Source organism: Anser brachyrhynchus, assembly GCF_964034855.1.
Source record: "Anser brachyrhynchus genome assembly, chromosome: 1".
NCBI classification, from domain to species: domain Eukaryota; kingdom Metazoa; phylum Chordata; class Aves; order Anseriformes; family Anatidae; genus Anser; species Anser brachyrhynchus.
This window is the reverse complement of record NC_137694.1, coordinates 59,966,680-59,981,934: the sequence shown is the minus strand read 5'-3', so window position 1 is coordinate 59,981,934 and position 15,255 is coordinate 59,966,680. Positions and strand designations below refer to the sequence as shown.

Below are 15,255 nucleotides of genomic sequence, written 5' to 3'. Positions count from 1 at the left end.
CAACCAAACTAACCCAACAGCTCCGTACTCCTGTGGGCTGCAGACTCTTCCATCCCCCTGCATTTCTGCCCCTCCCTTTAACTTGAAGCTGGCATTCGCCAGACCCTGCAGAGAGCCAAGTCACGGAGCTAAACCAGCAGGGAAATGAACCCTCAGAAAACAGATCAGCTTGGCCTCCCCAGCTCGGATGCTGCGGCAGACGAGGAATGGTGGGAACACACAGCTGAAGGCAGGATTGTCTCCCCCAGCTTCATCCAGCCACCAAGATCACTTAGCTAAAATGTCAGTCTTTTGCCAGCAAGCCACATTCAACAGCATATTCACACATTAGCTCTATGGGAGCACAATCACAAGAAGATTTGTACTTTAGAAAGCTGCATGTTTACATTCCAATGTTATTTTTAAATGTGTATATATATATATACACACATGTGTGTATATACACACATAAATATTGAACAAAGGCATGTGGTTGCATCTCTATTACTAACAGAGTATCTGAAATCATGGTTCCAAGCAGAAAAATCAGGCTTTCCAATACTAAAAATGTTTCATACGCTTTGATATAGCAAAAAAACATGAGTAATTTGAGATAAAATTCTCCTATATATAGAAGATCCTGCTCTTAGATAAACTTTCCACATCTTTTACAGCTGAAGTTCAATCTTAAAAACTACAGTATCATCTTGTGTTGCTTTAGAGAGATGAAAGGGCAGTGGTTTATTTTATGTGCAGAAGTACATATAAATATGTACTGGGAAAAAAAAATTACAGTGCTTGTTTCACACCGGTCTTAGATTTAAATATCACTTTTGCTTATGTTTTATGGCAACTATAAACTCTACCATTTCTTTAAAATAGCACTCAGAACAGTAATTTCAGAGGCTACCTCCCTCCATTTTAAGAAGATACACATCTCTATACTCTCATGCCTGCTAAAGTAAATTAAAGCCTTCTGAAGAGTATACAGAACAGGGAAGTCCCATCACGCGTCAGTGACAAGCACACAAAATATATTTCCAAAGCTGCACAGCCTCTTTGTAGTCCAAATCACATCTGTACAAGCTTGTTCCTCATACACAAAGGACACATGATCTACAAGGTGAGCATAAAATCTCCTTCCTTAAATATCAAACACGCTATTACACTTCTTCATGCCCAAATCATTATGTCCTTCTGCCCAATACATTAGTTTAAAACAGTACATAATGAAAGCTATCTACGCATTAACATCTGTAATTACTGCTAATTAAGAATTGACACACACTGATCTGCTTCTAGAAGAAATACTGAATTATCTGAGTAAAAACAAAAATGTATTTTATTGTATGAATACAGCTCTCTGGAAGGAAAGCATTAACCATTCAAACATTTGCTTTCTGTGTTTGTGCAATTGTACTGAAAGAGAACCATGGCAGCTCTCTTTGGATAGATGTTTAGGAAAAGAAGTTACAGGCTTCCCACCTGATACATTCTGCTTCTGTTTTCTTCTCTCATTGCTTACATTGCAATAATGCCTACGGGCCTCTACTTAAACTTTACATGCAGATACTTAAAACTAGTAAGGAACAACAACAAATGGAGAGACCCTCTATCATGAGATACTGTATCAGCAGCGTGACAACAGCATCTCACTTCTTCCATTTATAAAACATTTTACAAAGCTAAATGACCTATGGAAGGTCAGCTAAGAATGGTTTACAGGCAAACTGTCATAAAACTCAAAACATCTTAAGACTAGGCTACAGCATTGGCTTACACCTGGCTATCCCATACGTTACAGCTGAACCATGCTTAATGCACTGTTATTTCACTAGGATAACTTTTTTTTTCCTTGAAATCACTCATTTTCATCTTGAGGCTGTTAGGACGTTATTCCCAGTCTCATTTTTTTTTTTTTCTCTAACCATCCATTTCCATGTCAGCACTAATATAAATATTAGTATGACTCTAAACAAGCAGATGCTATTTTGCTTACTTGGACCAAAAAGCTGGCTCTGGGGGCAGGGGAAAAAAGGAACCGCAAACTCTGTTCAGACAACAGAGGCTGATAGGCATTGCTGCTTTATCGCTTAAGAAATCTCCACGGAACATTAATATGGTCCACCTGATGATTACTAAAAAGATTTCTTGGTTTTGAGTTCAAAATTCTTATAAATTTTATTTGCTGCTACTTTGCAGACTCTATACTGAAGAACAGAAATCTTTTCCATTCTTACTACTGCTGCCAGAAGAGGCCTGACAGTGTTTATTTTCACAAGCCCAGTCTCTCCTAAATCCTTAACTACTACTGTTTACCAGGACAGGAACACTTTAAATCATAAAATTCAAAGGCAAAATACATGCAAACATCTCTTACTGATCTTATTCATCATCATCCATTTATTTATTTTTAAAGAGCTTTTTTGTTTGTTTGTTTTTGTATTTATGCAGACATTTGATTTAGTTTGTAGCTTTTTTGGGTGGTGTGCAGGGTAGGAGTGTTTTTACCAAGCACGATTAGAAGATTTCTGGTCACTTTTCTTTTATTTTTAACATAGAGTTTTGAAAATTCACTCCCACATCAATCTGCCACTTATTTGCTCACTGTCTAAATAGCGTCTAAGCTTTCCAAATAGTTCTGGTATTAAAAAGACTGGAAATAGCAAACTCAGATTTGGTATTCTGAGAAGTGACTTGGACTCATTCTCAGCAAAATCAGTTGTAATTTGGACAAGTATTGAAGCAGTTTATAAAAGCTCTCAGAAATGCTGATGTTTGCCTTAGGTCCCGATTCTGGGGAAAAGCAAAAGTTTACTTGAAGTTTCATAGCACCAAGAGATATCTATCAATCAGCTTTAAAACAAAAGCTGACAATCACATATAAACAGATGGCTCAACTATCTCACTCGTGGTTTCAAAGCGTTTCAGCAACTTGTGACCACTGCAAGACAGCAGACAGGAAGCACCTTATGAAAGACAGTGAGCATCCAGACAGAATACACTTCTGATTGTGCTCCACCATAGTTTCAGATAATGCTCTTCATGGCTCTTCTCTCTCTCTTTTTTTTTTTTTTTTTTAAGTCTGAAAGAGCTCATCAAAATAAAACGGGGAGGGGGGAAACACCACCAAAACAGCAGCAAAATTTGTCTTGAGAATCTTGAGAAATTTAGGAATCGGGAAATACCTGTCTGTTTGCATTTAGCATGGCCATCCTTTTACACTGACCAAGTCTTTTCTTTAATTCCATGAATGCTTCTTGAGCGCTACAGCGAGCAAGATCTTTCTTCCTCTCCCGATATTCTCTTTGGTGGCTTCCAAAATAGACAGGGTAATACGTAGTGAAACTTCGAAATATACCATACACGTGTATAAAATCTTATATAAGACAAAGTAGAAGTCGTATCGCATCACTTGCACCGCAGTACCGACTGATCAGCAGCAAGCAGTGTAAGACAGACTGCAGGTTTAACTCCTTAAACTCTAGCGGGGAGAAAGCTGTCACTCCCAATCGCTGTCTGAAGGCTATGCTAAGCACAGGCCCTACATGAGTCCCGTCAGGCTGTTCCAAACAAAAATAATACAGCCCCAATAAACCACCTGGTGCTGGAAAGGGGGAAAGTTGCACGGGTCAAGAAAGCAGGCGCTCCTGCAGCATTTTTCCCTGGAAACGATCTAACAGCAGCCCCGGGCACGCCTGGAGCCGGGTTTATCCTGCCGTGCCGTGCCGGGCCGGGCCGGGCCAGGGGCAGCACCGCAGCCGTGCCACTTCCACCCGCCCGGGGCCACCCCGAGCCAAAGCGGAGCGGCATAAGGACGAAATAAATCAGTGACAGCGATGAACGTGCCCCCCTCCGCGGCTCCGTGCTGCCTGCTGTAGGAACTCTCCTCTCGAACGGCAGGGCCATAGCACGCTAACCCCCTTCAAAGCCGCCCGAGCCACGGCTCGGCTCGGCACGGCACGGCTCGGCTCGGCACGGCACGGCTCGGCTAGCAGAGCAGGATGGAATCGCGCTGCCCGCCGTACTGACCTCCCCGAACTGCAGCGCGGAGACGATCATGAGGACGAGGCCGCCGAGGCAGAGGCAGGGCCCATAGCGGTGCGACAGGCACGTGTAGGTCTGGCGCTGCAGCAGCTTCAGCAGCATGGCCCGCCGGCCGCCGCCACCGCCACCCGGGCCGGCTCGGCCCTGCGCGGTGCGGCCCGGGGCGGCCCGCCTCAGCGCGCTGCCATGCGCCGGGCCGGGCGGGCGGGTCCCGCCGCCGCCGCCGCCACCACCCGCGCCCCTTCCGGCAGCGCCGCGGCGCCACCTGGCGGCGGCTCTCGGGCCCCGCTGGCGGCCCGCTAGGCCCCGGGCGGCCTCCGGGCAGCTTACTGGCGGGAGGGATTTGTCCGCGCGATTTTCTCCGCAGGGGTGTGGGCAGAGGCGTGCCGTCCTGGCATGAGGGGCAATAGAGCTGCGCGCTGAATTCTCGCTGAAGCATTTCTTGGTGTGATTCAGCACAGAAATTAAGTGCAGGGAGATAGGTTCGTGTAAGGAGAAGCGGCAGGCTAGAAGAAGCTACTCGTGGGTTTCTTCAAGAGCGTTTCCTGAGACAAAAACGTGATAAGAACCTAATTAAAGGTCCTGAATCTGCATGCCTAGTTTCTGCCATAAAGTTCAGATATCTACACCGGACACTGCTGGTGTCACTGTAGTCCAGTTTCATCAGGCAGAGGCATTCCGGTTACCACAGTGAACTAAAGTGGTGCCATAGACCCTCATGAGGCCAAGGACAACAGCACCTACCTCTGTAGTCCTTTCTCACTGCACGGAAAAGTATTTCTGACAATTCACTGCAGTGACTTTTCCAGGTAATGAACATCACCCACATGTTCTTCTTTTTCCCTGCATAAAGTAACAATGCCTGACCATTCCCAGAAGTTTGTCCTAGCACATTTGCATAGCTGTGGTATGAGAGGACTGCACCCTTTGTAGTTCTCAAGGATGCGACCAAGGTACAAGGCTCTTTGGCACAGATGTATCAATTCACTGAGCCCCACTCCCATTTACCTTTTTAGTGTCACGTTTTCCCTTTCTTCATAGGCCACTGGATGGCAAATTTGTTAGGCGTTACCTTCAGAGTTCAGAGCCCACCACACAGTGCTGTGTTTCACCTCCTTGCCATATGTTATCAGGGTGATTATATTTATTTGGCCCTTCATGACAACTAACCCTTACAGTGTCAAGATGTAGAAGCCTCTAGCTAAGCTTTCATCACCTGTTGCACACTGCCAGCCCCTTCTCTTCATACATGCAGTCTTCATCCTTCACATTTTCTCACCTATGTGCCAAAGTACTGCCCTGGAGGAAGATAATCCTTAGCTTGTTAGAATCATAGAATTATTAAGGTTGGAAAAGACCTCCAAGATCATCTGGTCCAACAATCACCCTATTACCAATGCCACCCAATAAACCATGTCCCTAAGCACTACATCCAACCTTTCCTTGAACACCCACAGGGACAGTGATGCCACCACCTCCCTGGGCAACCCATTCCAATGTCTGACCACTCTTTCTGAGAAGAAATGTCTCCTTATTTCCAACCTAAACCTCCCCTGGCGCAACTTGAATCCATTCCCTCTAGTCCTATCACTAGTTACCTGCGAGAAGAGGCCAACCCCCAGCTCCTCACACATTCCTTTCAGGTACTTGTAGACAGCAATAAGGTCTCCCCTGAGCCTCCTCTTCTCCAGACTAAACAACCCCAGTTCCCTCAGCCACAAGTCCTCATGGGACTTGTGTTCCAGGCCCTTCACCAGCTTTGTAGCCCTTCTCTGGACACACTCCAGGGCCTCAATGTCCTTCTGTAGTGAGGGGCCCAAAGTTGAACACAGTACTCAAGGTGCGGCTTACCAGAGTAGAATGCAAGGGGTCAATCACCTCCCTGGTTGTGCTGGCTACGCTATTGCTGATACAAGCCAGGATGCCATTGGCCTTCTTGGCCACCTGGGCACACTGCTGGCTCATGTTCAGGCAAGCATCAACCATCATATTCCCATTTTGTCAAAGGTTCATACACTGTAGCCATCTCCAGTGCAAGAAAATCTCAATTGTTCCATGCTGCATGTTGGAAAATTGATGAAAACACAGGCACCCTCAACTTGCTAATTATTTGCAACCTAGTACTATCGAAGATGCAGATTCAAATCCCATTAGAGAAAGAATTTGAATCCAAATTGCTTGGATACTTCTACTTCTATAAAGAACAAATCTTTCCAGGCTCAAAACCAGGACCTTGCAGCTTTGCAACCAGCTTTATGAGCATGTCTCTAAAAGGGGTAGAGCTCAAGCTGAATTTGTTTTCACATTTTATCTAATTCATTGGTTAGGCAATTGTTCACATGAGAATCTTGCTATTTTGTCTGAGAATGGGATATTTAACTTCCTTATTTTTCCCCAATCACTCTACAGGCAAATGAACCCAGATATTTTGCTTCAAGCAATAAATTCCACTAGGTGTCAGGATAGCTAAGAATTACATGCTGCAATTATAATTAGGCATATACTTAAGGGCCTTGCCAAATCACTTTCTATGTAAACTGTTGGAATAATCCAGTTAACTGTACTTGTACTTGTATTAACTTTAAGACGCACGTAGCAGCACATAAAGCAAAGATGTGCCTTTCACACAATCTAACGAAAAGTCAAATAATTATAAAATGAACATATTTCATCTTGACCATGTTTTTCTGCAAATTGCCTTCACCAACATTTTCTATCTCTTAGATCTCAGAAAGCTCTCTAAATTTGAGATGTTTTTCTTTCTACAGTTAGGCCTGATTTTAAGAGAAGAGTGGAAGCTACTTTCAAAAGGCAAGTAATTACTCATTCTTTTATATGGGACTGGAGATCCTGTAATGTTCAAAGACTTGAGAAAGGCAGGAAGAAAAGAAGCCTTGAGTTGCTACTACTCTTCTTCATTTCTGCCCTGGGACAACAGCAATCTACTAATCACACTTTTCCTTCCTTAGAAAAGCTGAAGTATCATGGAATATTCCTTCCAAATCTTGTGCATCAAAGGGAGAGGAGCAAGAGCTAAACATGCAAGGCAATAATGTAATTATCTTTTGTGGAGACAGAAGACGAGAAACTATCAACCTAGAATCTAAAGCATCTCTGTTACCCCAAAATAATATTCACTGCACACTTCTCAAATATTGCTTTAAAGCAAAGAGAACTAACGTCCTCAAGGGCTTTCACAAACATGAATTCATCTTGCAGCACCTCTGTGAAGCACAAAGGCAAAGAAAATTCTGCAAACTTCATGCCTGCTTCTACTTCAGGACTGATTTTTCACAGTACAGGATCTCACCAGTAGTGCTGTGAAGGCTCAACAGTTAGCTTTTAGTGACTTCAGTTACATCTGTGAATGCTCAGAACTTCCAAACATTAAAGGTGTCTTAAGTCAGGCAACCAAAAATAAAGGACACAGAGGTAATGATTTACCTGTGGCAAGTTTGTTTGAAGTGACTTGGCTATCATTATAGAAGTTTTGCAACATAGGCCAATTTGTATTTGCTTATGGCAATTATGCAGACATCATTTCTATGCCTGCCCTACTCACAACAGATCTTTGTAAAGAATTAGAAGTTCTTCTACACAGCTGTGAACAAGTTCACCCAGCACACTGAAGGATGGAGAGGAAAAAAGTGGCCAGTTATTTCACCACTCACTGTATTGTAATGCACATGCTCAGGATTACAGAAGCCTTAAACTGGCATTTTCTAACTTCTGAGTTGTTGCATTCTTAACAGTGTGTTTTAATAGATGTACGTCATACTAGGATTTTCTTTCCTACATAAAACTCTGTTCAGTTAAAGTACAGAATAGTAGTTGAGTACAGAAAACAAACAGAAGATGTCATTACCCCACGCCCTGTAGTCTTGGTGGCAATAACCTTGTCATGTGTACACTTTGATTTACAGAAGTAATTGAGAATCAGTTAAAATGCAATGGGCAAAGTCCTCAGAAGTTACTGTGAAAGTGTCTAAATTCCTGTTGATTTCAAGGGCAATCTAGACACCAGCCTAGAACTGCTATATTATTGCCTTTGTGCTTCTTTTCAGTAACATTTAAGAACAAAGATGTAATGAAAGCAATTTCATTAGCATAGTAAAATACAAAAATCCTCTGAATTTCTACTTGGTTGTCAGTACTCACTATTGAAATCACATCTATGTATCAAACAGAGACATTATATATAAGTATCCAGGGCAACTTTGCCAGCATGGATTTCAGGGCAGGTTATACAAGTTCCTGGTAAGAAGTATGTGAGTTCTTAGTCCACAGTGAAAGCTGCATTGCTAGGTCTTCACATCATCTATGGCAGCTGGGTTAAAGCCAGTTGACATTTTGGCATCTGGACAGAGCTGTTGATCCACCAACATGGACCTACAGCCCTGCTCTACAGCTCTGGCTCATTTCTTCCCCACCAAAGCCTGTCAAGGGTTGGGTTTCTCTGCTACACTTCCACGTTCATTCATTATATTAACATACTCTTAATGACCTGCTCTTCTATAAAGTCACTTTTTTTTTTCTTTCTTTTTTTTTTTTCCTGTGCCCCTGCAGGCTAACAGAGAACTTTGTAGAGGGCTAGGCCCTAAACAACAGTCAAAACAGGCAGTCAAAACAAAGTACTTGTCAGTACTTTGAAGAGCTGCATTAGTACTTTCTGTGGAAAGGAGGTGGGACACAGAAGGGCGTTCTAGGACTTCTCTCTTTCCCTCCTCCAAATTATATCTAAATGGTAATATCTATGCTTCTGAAACCCTGTTTAAAGCAGTAGCCTTAGGCATATTGGAACAAGTAGCTCAGTGAATTTTGCAGTGCTACTATCTATCAAATACAATAATTAAATCAACATTAGTCATTTGGTACGTGACAGACTAAAAAAATAGTCAACAGGTATTTTATCATTCAAAAATATATATATGTTTTGACTTACCATTTACAGAGATCTTAGCCTTTGATAAAGACTTAATCCCATTGATATCATCTCTAAATAGAAAGTGACCAGGATGTCAGTTTCTGAGAGATGATGTTAGACCCTGATGCTGTATATTGTAGTGGATTATCTCTAAATCAGTCTGTAGTCCCATGAGCATATGCACTCTAATTAGAGGCAGCTATTGAGAGTTTTGACTTTAACACAAATTTGAAAATCCTGCTGTGTACTTCAGTGTGTCACTGGTTTTGAAAATCCTCAGATGTTCAACTCCTAACCCTCAGAATAGTATGCAAGGAAAATTTATGGCTCCTTACTTTTGAAAATATTGTTGATAGAATATAAAGTCCTTTTGTTTTTTGTTTTTTTGTTTGTTTCTTTTCTTCAAAACTCATTTCTCTACTGGCCCCATTTTTCCACTGGTGAGGGGAAAAAAAAAAAAATAATAATAAAAAAAAAAACACGTTTTGTTCTCTCTTAAACAGCAACCAGTCATCCTGCCCTTTCTACTTCTGAGGTTTTTCTATTTGTGCAGATGCTATAAAGGGTATTGACAATAAGCTGTAGAGCATGGCTGGTCCATACTAGGTATAATTAAAGATAAAAGGAAAACAGTAGATTCTTAGAAACAGAAACAAAGCACTCACCAGAGAACAAAGGATTACAGCAACAATATTTTTAAAATCTCTTAAGATGAAAATCTTGATGAGGCTGAGGCAGCATGTGCACCCAGCACTGAAATCAAAATTTCAAAGCATAACACTCATCAATATTTTATTCCAAAAGACCCCATTATTTTCTGAGCACTTCAAACTAAAATAACAAATGTCTGCACGAAGCCAGAAGAAATCTTTTGAAACTTTGCAGATAGGCGTTATTATCTGTAGGTAGTGCAGATAATGTATGGCTAAATTGGTAGGCAACGTGGTCTGGTGCAGTTCTTCTGCAGAATGTCAACTGCCCTTCTGTGGATGAGGGGATGAATATCCATCAGGTACTGAAATGAGTTAAACTGCTCAGGGAGTTAGGCTGCAGTGTATTTCTCAGAGTAATGTCTAGTTCCCTGAAGTGTTGGATTATTCTAAAGAGTAAAAAGGTATTGTTTTGTATTTTAACACTAAAAACACAGAGCCTTTAGTACATTGATGTCATTGTTGCAAAGCAGCACTGGGACTTATGATTCTTTTGCCAATTCCAGCAAGTCTTAATAGCACAGAGAATGGACTGTGTGAATTCAATGCTTAGAATGAGCAAGGTAATCTTTTGAATTCACTCAGCAGCACACTAAGGAGGCAAAAAAAAGGGGGGGGGGAAGGGAGCAGGAGAACTAGGGGCCTTAAAGGATGAGGAGTGGTCAAGAAGATATTTTGACAATATCAAAAGGCACTTTTTTGTTTGTTTGTTTGTTTTTACATAATTGTGCTAGGGTGGCGGTTCAGAACACGAGAACTGCCATTGAAATAGAATTAATTTTGGTTTGTTAGTTATCTTATGTGGACCATAGAATCAGACAGAAAGATGAAGTAGATAAAGGACCTGTTTAGGATGAATAATTTCCTTTGTTGCCTAGAAATACATTTTTTATGCCCCAAAATGCTTAAGAGACTACAAAGAGAGTAGAGTGGACATGCTTACTATAAGATCTTTCCAGAAAGCCCTATTGACTGTTGTTCTTCATGTCTGTTTCATGTCTGTTTTATTTCAAAACAACCCAAGAATGCATCCTGACACTTTATTTTCATATACTCTACAACTACAGTGAATTACTCTGTTATCCCCAGAAAAGCTATACTTCAACTTCTTGTGCCTCCAAGGAACAATCTGAATCCTCTAAAGCCCACCCAGGCGAAAGGACCAAGTGGGGTTTCTCCAGCAGGGCAGTGGCAGGTGGCCCTGTGAGAGGGAGCAACTCACTCAGGTCGGCTCTTTTGGGCAGCCTCAGGCCATGCCTGCCTATGGTGCCACTTCACACCTCCGGTTAACCCTTGACAATGGTCTGCAACAATGCACAGCTCTCACACGCCTGGAAAAACTCATGCCTCTTCCTGCCATCATGGGTGTGGAAAACCTGGTACAGACAACTCCCAGGTATAGCTCATGAGCTTGTGCACAGTTTGCAGCCCCTCACCACAAGAAGGATATTGGGTTGCTCAAGCATGTGCAGAGAAGAGCAACAAAGCTGGCGAAGGGAGTAGAAAACAGAAATTATAAGGAGTGGCTGAGGGAGCTGACGCTGTTAAATCTGGAGAAGAGGAGGCTGACAGGAGACCTCATTGCTTTATGCCTACCTGAAAGGAGGCTGCAGCAAGGAGGTGCCAGTCTCTTTTCTCAAGTGACAGAACATTACGAAACAGCCTCAAGTTGCACCATGGGAGGTTTAGACTGGACTTTAGGAAGAATTTATTCATGGAGAGGGTGGTGAGGCATTGGGATGGACTGCCTAGGGAAGTGACAGAGACCCCATCCCTGGAAGTATTTAAGAAACATGTGGAAGTGGCACTAAGGGACATGTTTTAGCAATGGGACTCAGTAGGTCAGATTGGTAGTTGGACTTGATGATTCTGAAGGTTTTTTCCAACCTGGATAACTCTATGATTCTGTGATTCTATGATCTTTTCCTTTGGGACTCCAAGAATTGCACCTATTTTTCCTTAATCAAAATTTCCTTACTTTAGTAAGAAATGGTGTCACTCTGCTCCCTCGAGTTATCTTAGCGCCCATGGCCCAGGTACAAAGCTGAGCATTTGCTGATGACTCATGACACTGACATCACTTCACTTTTACTGAACAGGAACAATCCTCCTATCTTTACTTAATATTTTTTGTGGTCTCATCAGAGTTGCTATGAAGCACAAATCTTTGTTATCAAAGAACCATGGAGGACATTAGCAGAGGCCAAATAAGGATGGAAAACTCAGCTTGTTAAAAATGAAAAGACATTCTCAAAAGAGATAGGACAAAATATTTAGGTTTTGTAAAATTACATTTTACTAAGTTTGTATGTTATCAGCTTGGAACAAACAGTTCCAACATAAACAGTTTTCACAATGTTACCCTGAAGCTTTTGTGGCTGCTCTCTGTGGCTATTTTAGACCTTGTAACCAGATACAAAACAACTAAGCTTATCAAAGGAGCAAACACTAAGGCCAACAATGTGCTATGCACAGTATAAACAGGAAGGAATAATTGAAAATTCAAGATTTAGCAAAATTATGTGGAGAAGACAGACCAATCAACACTCTGAAACTGAACAGAGATTCCAGTTCTGGCAAATCTAGTTTAATATATGAAAAAAAATCTGATTTTTCAGCAGTTGGCACTGCCTATTTCCTGGAAGCTTTATGTTGGACAAAGCACATCATTAGCCACTTCTAACAGTGGAGGCTATGGCCTGGAGAAAAAGATATTTTTTATAGCTTTTTCTAGTACTTATCAAATTCTCTCAATTTAGACTCTGATTTCTTTCAACCCCTCACATCCTAATTGAACTCAAGGTCATGAGGTTCATCATTTCCTCTCCCTCTTCACCAAACAACTTAATGTCAGTTACCATGTTCCACTAAGCAAACTGCAAAGGTAATTCTCTCAGATGGCAAAGCTGCATAAAAAGCTACAATTTTTGCTTTGAATGATTGCTTTTTCCCTGAAAATGTTCTTTTCTAAAAATGTAGAGCCAAATTAAAATACTAGATACAAATTCACCCACTGCATGCTTCAGGATGTTGACTACCTCATTCAGAGCAAGGGAGCAAAAAGCCACTGCAGAATGCCTTATCTGCAGCTGAACAGCCTCTCTCTCTTTTGCTGCTGATAGCCCACATTGGTCTACAGCTTGTGCATTCTGGAAGCAGAGATTTATCCCATTAAACCCTTTATTTTGAAAACAATCACTTAAAAAGCCATATAGTGAAAACAGGGAGTAAATGAGTTTAAAATACACATTTTGAGAACTAATCTTTTCTAGAAATTCTGGAATAAAAGTTCCTTGATCTCAGTATTATTCAGAGATATCAATCCAAATCTGTTCTGTTACTACAGGAAGATTCTATCTTTTTTTTTTTTTTTTCTAGAAAACTACACAATTGCATCTCAGTCGTTACCTCTCCTAGTTCTTTATGAACTTGGCAATATTCTTTATTTGACTGCTCCTTTTGACAGCTGAGAGATCTTTATCTATGTTGTGGTTAGACATTTGGTTAGATATTATAGTCTAGCTAACTACAGAGGGAACCAAAACAAACTGAGCAAAATAAGCCATCTTTTCTCTTCAACGATAACACCTGACAACTATTTTAAAATTAAAGCACACTACTTGCCAGAAGTGTAATGGCATGAATGCATCACAGCATAAGACTTCACAGATTTTGTAAGATGTTAATTACTGCCATTCCTGAACTGGCAATCAATTTCAATCAGAAATGAGAATAGCTTACGCGTGTTTTTTTACTGAGAGATGGTTACAGAACTTGCATGTGACCACCGGGGAAAGGAAGAGATACCACAAGCCAGCCTGAACCCTTCCTACACTCCTCTACAGAAGCTACAGGTAGTGTGTTTGATTTCTCCTGTAAATATCCAGTTCTGGCACAACCTGTTGCTGGCAACTGCTTTCCTCTTTCCAGTCTATATTATCTTTTCTACAGTGGTGCCAACTGCTGCACAGCTGTCACACCCTCCTTTCTCTATTTAACCATCTACTGCTTCTGTCTATACAAGCAACAAGTTCTTCCTCTTCTCTCTCACAGTTCCCTGGGAAGATCTAGTTCTGCTTATGAGCAGTCATAAGTTTGTGAATTCCTAAGTGTTGTTACAGAGGAGCTCCCTAGATATCCGGGTCTAGTTACATATAAATAAATCCAACAAATTATCTCTGAGTGCAAAATCTGCAGACCTTATGTTTTTGTATTCTAAACGTAATCCTATCGCAGATTTTTTTTAAAGCTTTTTGTTTTTCACTGGAAACACTTTCAAGTTTAAGGAAAGGATGAAAGTGCTAGGAGAACAGAGAAGTAGCAGGCCAAAATAAAGCTATGTTTTCAATTTTATTTGAGGTTTCTGAATGCCTGTGTATGATGGCCAGAGGATACTTAGTAGATATCCTTTACTCAGATTTAAAAAATACATGATGTTAGACAAAAATCACTTGTTTTTGCCGTAGGGTTTGCTAAAGAATTGCTAGATGTTAATAACTATTTTTAAGCATTCCATTGAAGGGTCAAGGCTGATGAGCTACTAACAAGTAGCTTTTTTCCTAGTGCTTGTGTGTAGCAAAACACAAGATTTTGAACAGTAAGTAACCTCTCCCTTGTTTGACTTCCAGACTTTCATCACTGTCATGTTCTCATCTCAGTTGTTCTTCCCTCTTCCAGTAAGTTCTTTATTAAATCAGGGAAGTAAAAGCTGCCATAGCAATTCTCCACAGGATCTGGCTGACTGCTTTGCAAGATACTGGGAAACCAACATATTTGGGGAGGGGGTGCCCTCTAAGTAGGTCTTTCATATTCCATATCACTTTACAAGAAATAAGCTCAGAATTATACATTACAAACTTCACTTTCTTATTTTATTGTCCACTGAGTTTGCATAGTCCGTGACTGACTGTCCCCTCCCAGCTCCTGCTGCACCCCCAGCCTGCCCGCTGGCAGAACAGAGCGAGAAGCTGGAAAGTCCTTGACTTAGTGTAAGCACTGCTCTGCAACAATTAAAACATCAGCATGTTATCAACACTCTTCTCATCCTAATCCAAAACATAGCACCCTACCAGCTACTAGGAGGAAAACTAACTCTATTCTAGCTGAAACCAGGACATTTATTTATATATCTTTCAACATCTGCCTAAATTAAGCTATGGTGCTTCTCCATACCCTTATTTTTAAATAGTTTTCTTGTAAGTGCAACTTACGCAATTTATTTATGTTACTCTTTATAAGCAATGTGAAAAGAGGTGAATGGCACATATACTGAACTTGTGTCTACATTCTTTGACTTATCTAACTACCACAGCCTAAATCTTTCCAGCTAGAGATCACTCTGATGTCTGCTACTTGCCCAAACACTTTGCTTTCTCAAGAACTGGCTGCAAGAGCACAGCAGCTGTGCTTGCAGACTTCTCAGACAATGAGGAGTTTAAGTGCATGAAGTATAACAGGGGAAGGAACAAAGCAAATCGGTATCAGGACCATGCTGTTACAAGAACAACCACTGCAGTGCCTGTCTTAGCTTCACTCAGAGGAAATAAGGACTACTTACAAGCCAGTCCAAAACACCCCCCAGTTCCACTGTTTAAA

General features: G+C 41.4%; 1 protein-coding gene across 2 annotated transcripts in view; it reads right to left on the bottom strand.

Annotated features, from left to right (window-relative positions):
- The window catches only part of GNPTAB (N-acetylglucosamine-1-phosphate transferase subunits alpha and beta), a 43,646-nt gene extending 39,393 nt beyond the window's left edge, over positions 1–4,253 (bottom strand). For both annotated transcript variants that reach the window (XM_080558399.1, XM_080558398.1), the window contains exon 1: positions 4,012–4,253. In XM_080558399.1, the coding sequence (XP_080414525.1) occupies positions 4,012–4,128 (117 nt within the window). In that variant the 5' untranslated portion in view covers positions 4,129–4,253. The remainder of the gene's footprint in view (positions 1–4,011) is intronic.
- Between the last annotated feature and the right edge of the window lie 11,002 nt (positions 4,254–15,255).